This window comes from Myotis brandtii, unplaced genomic scaffold (assembly GCF_000412655.1).
Source record: "Myotis brandtii unplaced genomic scaffold, ASM41265v1 scaffold634, whole genome shotgun sequence".
Lineage (NCBI taxonomy): Eukaryota > Metazoa > Chordata > Mammalia > Chiroptera > Vespertilionidae > Myotis > Myotis brandtii.
The window spans coordinates 2086790-2095066 of NW_005370427.1; the positions used below are offsets into that span (position 1 = coordinate 2086790).

General features: G+C 53.3%; 1 protein-coding gene across 1 annotated transcript in view; it reads right to left on the reverse strand.

Annotated features, from left to right (window-relative positions):
• Positions 1–686: 686 nt before the first annotated feature.
• Positions 687–8277, reverse strand: part of CA3 (carbonic anhydrase III) — a 10684-nt gene continuing 3093 nt past the window's right edge. Inside the window, exons 3-7 of the mRNA XM_014528441.1 lie at positions 7898–7959; positions 6387–6479; positions 5365–5427; positions 4069–4224; positions 687–1580 (exon numbers count right to left, since the gene is read on the reverse strand). Coding sequence (XP_014383927.1) covers positions 1461–1580; positions 4069–4224; positions 5365–5427; positions 6387–6479; positions 7898–7959 — 494 coding nt within the window. The 3' untranslated portion in view covers positions 687–1460. The remainder of the gene's footprint in view (positions 1581–4068; positions 4225–5364; positions 5428–6386; positions 6480–7897; positions 7960–8277) is intronic.

Sequence of the window (8277 nt, forward strand, 5' to 3'; positions counted from 1 at the left end):
CCGGGGCAACCAAGCCTCCTGCTTGCTCCAGCTCCGTGGTTGCCGGCCACCATCTTGGTTGGGTTAATTTGCATATAGTCTCTCTGATTGGCTGGTGGGCATGGCTTGGGCATAGTGAAGGTATGGTCAATTAGCATCTTTGTCTTTTATTAGTGTAGATTATGCTTTGACTGAACAGCAACCCATAGACCAGACACTTAGCATATTAGGCTTTTATCATATAGGATTGATTTCAGAGAGGAAAGGGGAGATAGGAACATCAATGATGAGAGAGAATCATTGATCGGCTGCCTCCTGCACACCTCTCACTGGGATCGAACTGAGACCTCCTGGTTCATAGGCTGATGCTCAACCACTGAACCCACATTGGCTGGGCTAAGTGGATGAACTTTTGACGTGTTGGACCAGGGTCATTCCTTGTCCCTAAGGGGCACCTATGGTATGAATCCCAAATCCTGAACCAGCCTTCAGACCTCTGGAGACTACTCTCAAATTCATGGCCATGTGGTCCTTTTGCGGCTTCCTTAGAGGGTCCCACTAATTGTCTTCGCCACACCAAGGGGGTGGAGCATCCAACCCAACTCAGCACGTGGGCTTGTTCTTAGTTTCACCCTGTTTTGTCATGTGCAACCCCTTTTCATTAAAAACAAACAAACAAACAACAAACAGCACACACACCAGGGCACGGAACTCTTGGCATTCATGTCTTTATTATTTTGCTGATCAGCTGCCCGCCTCACTGCACGTCAGACATCGCCCCACCTGTGCCAGGAGTCGTGAATCCCACCCGCAACTCGGAGATCCGGGCCGTTTAGTTAACAAGCATGCAAAACCAAAGGAGCGAAATTAAAAATAAGTGTCCTCCTTCCGGGAAAGAAAAGTATTAATTAGGCTACAGTCAACCACCTTTAGGAAGAAAAAATTCAAATACCAGGTCATGTTTTCTTAAATCTCCTGGTCGAATGTGTCTTTGTTTCATTGATAATCAAAACCAGGTCATCTTTACAGGAGCTGGAATTTTAATACCTCATGGGCCTCTGTTGGTTTAGTTAAGGGTTAAAACACATTCTCATCTCAGTTCCGGTCTGGTCAAGTTTAATTGCTATGACTTACACACACCTCCGCACCTACATATAGAATTACTCACTAAGGTGTTAAGATGGACAATGGGTAACGTGAAAATTGTAAAACTGAAGTTCTGTGAAATTTATGACAGAAAAATGGTGCCCAATAGTCCTTTTCCTATATCTTTACTCTTCCATCTCTTTTTTGAAACTGCGCTACAAATGCTACTTTTCTAGGAAAGGTGATCGTTACAAAGGCCGGGTGCTTTCCTACTCATCCTGTCGTCAGTGATTGCATTGCTCATCGCTCGGTGTGGAGACTGAAATACATGTGGCACAGGAGCACGGGAAGGAGGCGGGACCCGCTCTCGGGGGCGGGTTCCCTTCGGGGAGGGCTCACTTGAAGGAGGCTCTCACCACCCTGCCCTTGATGGGCTGCGGTGGGCGCCAGTTTCCCACCAGGGGCACCGGGGGCTCGTTCTCCGCGCTGGACAGGAGGCTGCGCAGCTTGGCCATCTGCGGGGCAAAGGAAGGTGGTCAGCTCCACGTCAGACCAAGTGCTCACACAATGCGTGCGACAGAGTTAGAAACCCATGGCTTTTAAACAAGATCAGCAAACACAGCGCCTGCCTCCCATGCTCAGTCCAGAGCTGGTGGGTGACCAGTTCCTGGTGGAACAGGCCTTTTCCTCACATGGGAAAACTATTCCATGCAGGACCGCATGCCCCCGGTCAGAGCCTCCACCCCGGGTTCTGAAACAGTTCATTTCACGGAGGAGGGGACAATGTCGGTGCAAAGTGTACCAGTAAGTCGTCTTCACTGGGTACATGTAGGAATCCATTGTTCAAAGAGCACAAGGAACTAACAATCGCGCTGCATTTAAAATGCTCAGAACTGATTCTTTCTCTTTAGGGCAGGGGTCCTCAAACTACGGCCCGCGGGCCACATGCAAATACAAATATTGTATTTGTTCCCGTTTTGTTTTTTTACTTCAAAATAAGATATGTGCAGTGTGCATAGGAATTTGTTCATAGTTTTTTTTTAAACTATAGTCCGGCCCTCCACCGGTCTGAGGGACAGTGAACTGGCCCCCTGTTTAAAAAGTTTGAGGACCCCTGGTTTAGGGAGATGAATTTAGGAAATTCTTGTCAGTGATGCTATATTTCTATATGAAAATATTTTTAGTTTTTCTCCTTTAAGAAATTCCCTCTTTCAAAATATTTGTACCAGTTAAACCTCATCTGTTGATAAAAACGACCACGTGGACTTGAGTCCACGAGGCAGAGAAGCTGCTGCGTTAGGCACGGGAGACGCCGGGAAGCCCACGCTCCTCACACCCCGCCTCCCAGGGCTGCCCACTCCTCTCCCCGAGCCTGGCCTCCAGTCTCCTCCATCACTGCTGCTGCACGTTCCTCAGAAGCAGTAAGGAGGGCGTCAGGGGTGTTGGAGCAGACAGGCCGGAGGTGGAATCTCAGGTCCTGCACTTGGCTGTGTGATCACCAGCTAATCACTTGCCTTGTCTGAGCCTCAGCTTACTGTACGACACCTCACAGGTGACACTCCCTCCCCAGGGTCTGCACCTCCTCCCCAGGCCTGGAGTGAGCCTCCTGCCTCCTACCCTGCACTTGGCCGCCTCCCGTGAACAAAGTGCTGTTCATCGAAACCCATAAGTGTTTCCAGAGCATAAACTCAGTCACCGTCCAGCATCTTAGCCGCCTGGAAATGGTGTGCGTTATCCTGGTGCCCGAGGAAGTCACGCTGTGGGAGGTGGGACAGGCTGTCTGTGGCTGTACCTGCCGGGCCCACTGTGACCTCACGCTGTGGGAGGTGGGACAGCCTGTCTGTACCTGCCGGGCCCACTGTGACCTCACGCTGTGGGAGGTGGGACAGCCTGTCTGTACCTGCCGGGCCCACTGTGACCTCACGCTGTGGGAGGTGGGACAGCCTGTCTGTACCTGCCGGGCCCACTGTGACCTCACGCTGTGGGAGGTGGGACAGCCTGTCTGTACCTGCCGGGCCCACTGTGACCTCACGCTGTGGGAGGTGGGACAGCCTGTCTGTACCTGCCGGGCCCACTGTGACCTCACGCTGTGGGAGGTGGGACAGCCTGTCTGTACCTGCCGGGCCCACTGTGACCTCACGCTGTGGGAGGTGGGACAGCCTGTCTGTACCTGCCGGGCCCACTGTGACCTCACGCTGTGGGAGGTGGGACAGCCTGTCTGTACCTGCCGGGCCCACTGTGACCTCACGCTGTGGGAGGTGGGACAGCCTGTCTGTACCTGCCGGGCCCACTGTGACCTCACGCTGTGGGAGGTGGGACAGCCTGTCTGTACCTGCCGGGCCCACTGTGACCTCACGCTGTGGGAGGTGGGACAGCCTGTCTGTACCTGCCGGGCCCACTGTGACCTCACGCTGTGGGAGGTGGGACAGCCTGTCTGTACCTGCCGGGCCCACTGTGACCTCACGCTGTGGGAGGTGGGACAGCCTGTCTGTACCTGCCGGGCCCACTGTGACCTCACGCTGTGGGAGGTGGGACAGCCTGTCTGTACCTGCCGGGCCCACTGTGACCTCACGCTGTGGGAGGTGGGACAGCCTGTCTGTACCTGCCGGGCCCACTGTGACCTCACGCTGTGGGAGGTGGGACAGCCTGTCTGTACCTGCCGGGCCCACTGTGACCTCACGCTGTGGGAGGTGGGACAGCCTGTCTGTACCTGCCGGGCCCACTGTGACCTCACGCTGTGGGAGGTGGGACAGCCTGTCTGTACCTGCCGGGCCCACTGTGACCTCACGCTGTGGGAGGTGGGACAGCCTGTCTGTACCTGCCGGGCCCACTGTGACCTCACGCTGTGGGAGGTGGGACAGGCTGTCTGTGGCTGTACTTGCCGGGCCCACTGTGAACCCCTGGTGCAGGGCAGCTCTCTGAGCTTCCACGGGGCAGCTGTACACTTTCAATTTAGCATCACTTCCACGAAACCAGCCTGCGCTGCGTCCGTGCCGCGCTCACCTGGTCGGAGCTCACGGTGATGGGCTCCTTGAGCAGCAGCCACACGATGCACTCCTCGCAGGGCGGGGTGGTGAAGGAGCCGTGGTAGGTCCAGTAGTCACGGCAGGCGGGGAACAGGCAGGACGGATCAAAGTTGGTGAAGGGCACCTCCTTGCCCTGCAGGGGGGGCGGTGGGCAGGCGAGATGGGCAGGTGAGGGGCAGGTGCACTAAGTGTGCACACCGCTCTCCCCAGGCCCTCACCACTGTGTTTGTCAGAATAAATTCAAGGCCGTAGAGACAACGGAGCTTTTAAACAAAGCACGTGCCTTCAGAAATAAAGGGCAAAGGGCAAAGGGCAGCAGGCCGGTGAGGTCTGACTGGCTCGGGGACAGTCCTGTAATATGTTATTCCTTATCAGCTGTCAGTAGAGCTGTAGTTTTATCACTTCCCAACAAAAGGAGAAACCTCGCTAAACTGCAACAAAAACCATTCACATCAGTTAATCTTTGGGTCTTAATGGTAACAAGAGGCTCAGGTTCTGTTGAACACGGAATGCTTCCTGTGGTGGCAAAGCGCACCCGCACTCGATGGAGCAGCCGCAGACAGTCCCAGCGGGTTCATTAGGGGTTTCCTGTGAGGGTGACCATAGGTGGGTGCTACCAGCAGTCACATATGGCACCTCTGCAAATGTGTGTGTGCGTGTAGCGTGTGTGTAGGTGCTGTGCATTGTGTGTATGCATGTAACATGTGGGTGCACATGCTGTGTGCACGTGCTGTTTCACGTTGCACATGTGGTGTGTGTTCATGCGCTGTGTTACGTGTGCATACATGTTGCATTGTGTAAATGTGTATGTACATTTGTTGTGTGTGCATGACGTGTTTGTGTGAGCATGTGGTGTGTGTTATATATGTGTACACATATGGGGGGTGCCTGTGGTGTGTGTGCATATGGTGTATGCATGTGGTTGTGTGTATGTAGTGTGTGTGCATATGGTATAAGTGTGTGTGTGCATGTTATAAGTGTATATGGTGTGTGTATGTGGTGTGTGCATGTGTTGGGGGTGGCCATAGCTCATTCACTCATTGAGAAAGCAGTTATGTAACAAACTGACAGTGAGCATTACATAAGCTAATGCATGTGAAAGGGCTTTAAAGCTGTAAACATACGGGTAAAAGGTATTTATCTGCATATGTGCTTAGCATACTCATCAAACTTGGCAACAGAATTCAGGTGAAAGAAATACACTTGAAATGTAGAAAGAGAAAGCTGACAGATCTCGTTCTCTGTTCTCGGAGGGAAAAGGAGGATTTTTTACCTTTGTCTTCACTTTGTCCAGCGCATCGAGAATCAGCTGGAACTCGCCTTTCTCACGTCCTATCTGTAAGAAAATAGAAAACCAATAATTACACTTTTCCCTTCTCCATAATGTAGGACTGTCTTAAAAACCAGTTTTGACCCATCCATCTGCAACCAGTACTCATAACTCTGCCAGGAATTCTTACACTGAGCAAACCATAAATTTCTTTCTCCCCCACAAATTTCAGAGCTTGCATTTTCTGAACTAAACTTGGACTCCAGGCCTCTGAAGGACAGAACCACAAAATTGCATGTTGATCTGCTTCTGTGTCCTCGACCTTCTTTGCAAAGTCGTTCCATGTTTTTCTTTTTTTAAGATAGAATTAGAACCAGAATGGACTCGATGTACCTAAAACTAGACTCCCATCCGTCTTTCCACTCAGACCCACCCCCTTCCTGTGGAGCTGTGTCCGAGCGGGGACATGACCAGTGAAGGAAGAACATAAGATGAATCAGGTCATTCAGAAAGAAAGAAGGCAGGTGTCCACTCCTGGCTTAGAGTCTAGATTATGTTACCACTAAAGTCTTGTGTTAACGACACTAAGGCCTCTTTAAACCGAGGCTGGCTCAACAACACACACATTCCCCGTGCTGTCTCCGCTGAGACCTTGAGCATGTGGCCTGCCTGAGCCTGGGGGATGTGTGGCCGGGCCCAGCATCACAGCGTCCCCAACATCGGCTTTGCTGGTGTGCAGGCCGTGGGATGAGTTGTGGGAAGGGGTAATGGGCCATGCTGCCCACCCGCCCTCCGCACCACACTCATCTACAGAACCACATCTTGAGGAATATGGCAAAAGGTACACTTTTAAGGCAAAGCAGACATTTTGAGCTGGTCTTAGCAGAAATACCTGCATTAGTTGAATGAATACTGAAATTCGTTCTGCTCCCCGTTAAGCAAAAGGGGAGAGTAAATGGTGCCACCCTGAGCGTGGGTAAGGAAGTCAGCTTGGAAATAAGGCACGTGGCCGTGCGGTTCCTCACCTTCAGGAAGATGCCCACCACGGCGGTGCCATCCGGCTGCTTCAGAGCTTCCCCGAAGGTGTTGTATTTCGGGTTCCAGTGAACCAGATGCAGCTGGAAGCAGAGAGGCTGTGAGCTCATCCCCAGCGCCAGGGAACCGTGTCACATACCCGCAGGACACCCCGCGGCTCCCGGCCTGAGGCCGCTGAGAGCGCAGAGAAGCTGGTGGGATTCTAACAGTAACAGCCACCATTTGGGTGACATGTCGAATGTTCAAATGTGCATAAAAGGAGGATAAACAGATTTAGGACTTTGTGATAAACAATGAATAAAAATTGAGCTGTGAAGTCAGAGATTTGCTCCCTCCTCTGACTGAGACAGCTCAGTCTGCTAGCACCTGCAGCCACAGGGAACTGGGAAGCAGGGGGGGCAAGCAGGGATGTGAACGTCTTCCATCAGCCTCCTGTTCGCAGTCGGGTACCTCATCCTTACTTAGAACAGAGGCACCAGGTAAATTAGTCCAAGGCCCATATTGAGCCACGTAGAATGGCAAGGGAACACAATATTCCTAGCCGTTCACACAATATCAAACGTGAGAGGTGCCCCCATGCACAGAGGTCAGGCTGCAAGCCCCTGTATTTGTGAGGCGCACACTTAACTGGGGGGAGATGTCTAGAGGCATTGGCAGTAGGAGTGTCTCGCGCCCGGGCTCAGGGAGGCTGTGGGTGGATGGCCACGCGAGGGCCTGTGGGTCTCCCAGAGTTAGTTCACCCAACAGCCAGCTGCCTGAGAGTGTCCCCGGCGCCCTCGCTTCCTGCGCTGCCCCAGCTGCCGGGAGGGGGAAGGCGGGAAGATGCTCGCCTCTGGGCACCAGGCACCTTCGCCTCCAACACTCTTGTCTTCATGGAGAGAACGTGCAGGAGGCTTGTCTTATTCCTTGTAATTCGGGGCCTTGATCTGAGCTTTTTAAAAATGGACTCACTGAGACAAAGAGTAGTATTTGCTCATATTAAGCGTTGTGTGTGTGAATGTATGTGCATATGCAATCACACACGTATGCACAGCCTTCACGAGGAGACAGGGACTGGGTGCTGGCAGAACTCCTGAATGCTGTTCTTAAAGCACCTAAAGGGCTCTTTCCACAGGGGCAGCTCAGGGCGCAGGACAAGCTGCGGACGCGCAGCCGGTCTGAGGCAGAGCCCTCAAGCCTCCTGGGGGACTTCTGACAGCCTGCTGTGCGTTGGTTTCCCCACCTGTCCCCTGCCGCGTGGGGCTGCCAGAGGGCTCAGCAGTGCTCACCTGTAAGCATCCCATTGGCCAGGACTTCCTTCTATTCAGCTGCTGTCCAAGTTCTTAAAGTCACCTTGGAACTCTTCCCTCGGGGCGCCCACCCCGCCCCTTAACTGTTAGCCGCTAGCCCAGAAGGTTGGCTGCCTCAGCTTAGGCGAAAGGACTGCAGCTCTTTGCAAAGCTACAGGCTGGGCACAGAGCCGTGGCACGGCTTGGCTGTTTCCCGGGGTGGCGGCTCCTACCTCGGCGGCGTACTGCACCCCGTCCACGGTGTGCTCGGAGCCGTGGTCTGAGAGGGCCTCCCCTCAGCACTGCGAGGAGAAGCTGGTCAGTGGGGAGCTGGCCCCTCCGAGCCCCACCGGACGCTGCCACAGGGGCCCCCTCTTCCAAAAGAGAGTCTTGGCATCTATCAAAGCCAACGCTGTTTCCATCCTGTCTTGTTTGTTTGCTCGTTTTATTATTTTTTTAAATGTCAATTTAACATTTATGAGCATAAAAGCAAAGCAACAGGGTGAGCCCTGGGGTTGTAGACAAGCAGAGTGTGGGTGGGCGTGTGGAGCAGTGGGAAGTGACTGCCGGCTGAGAGCCAGACAGATACCTGGCCCTCCCCCCTGGCCCTGTG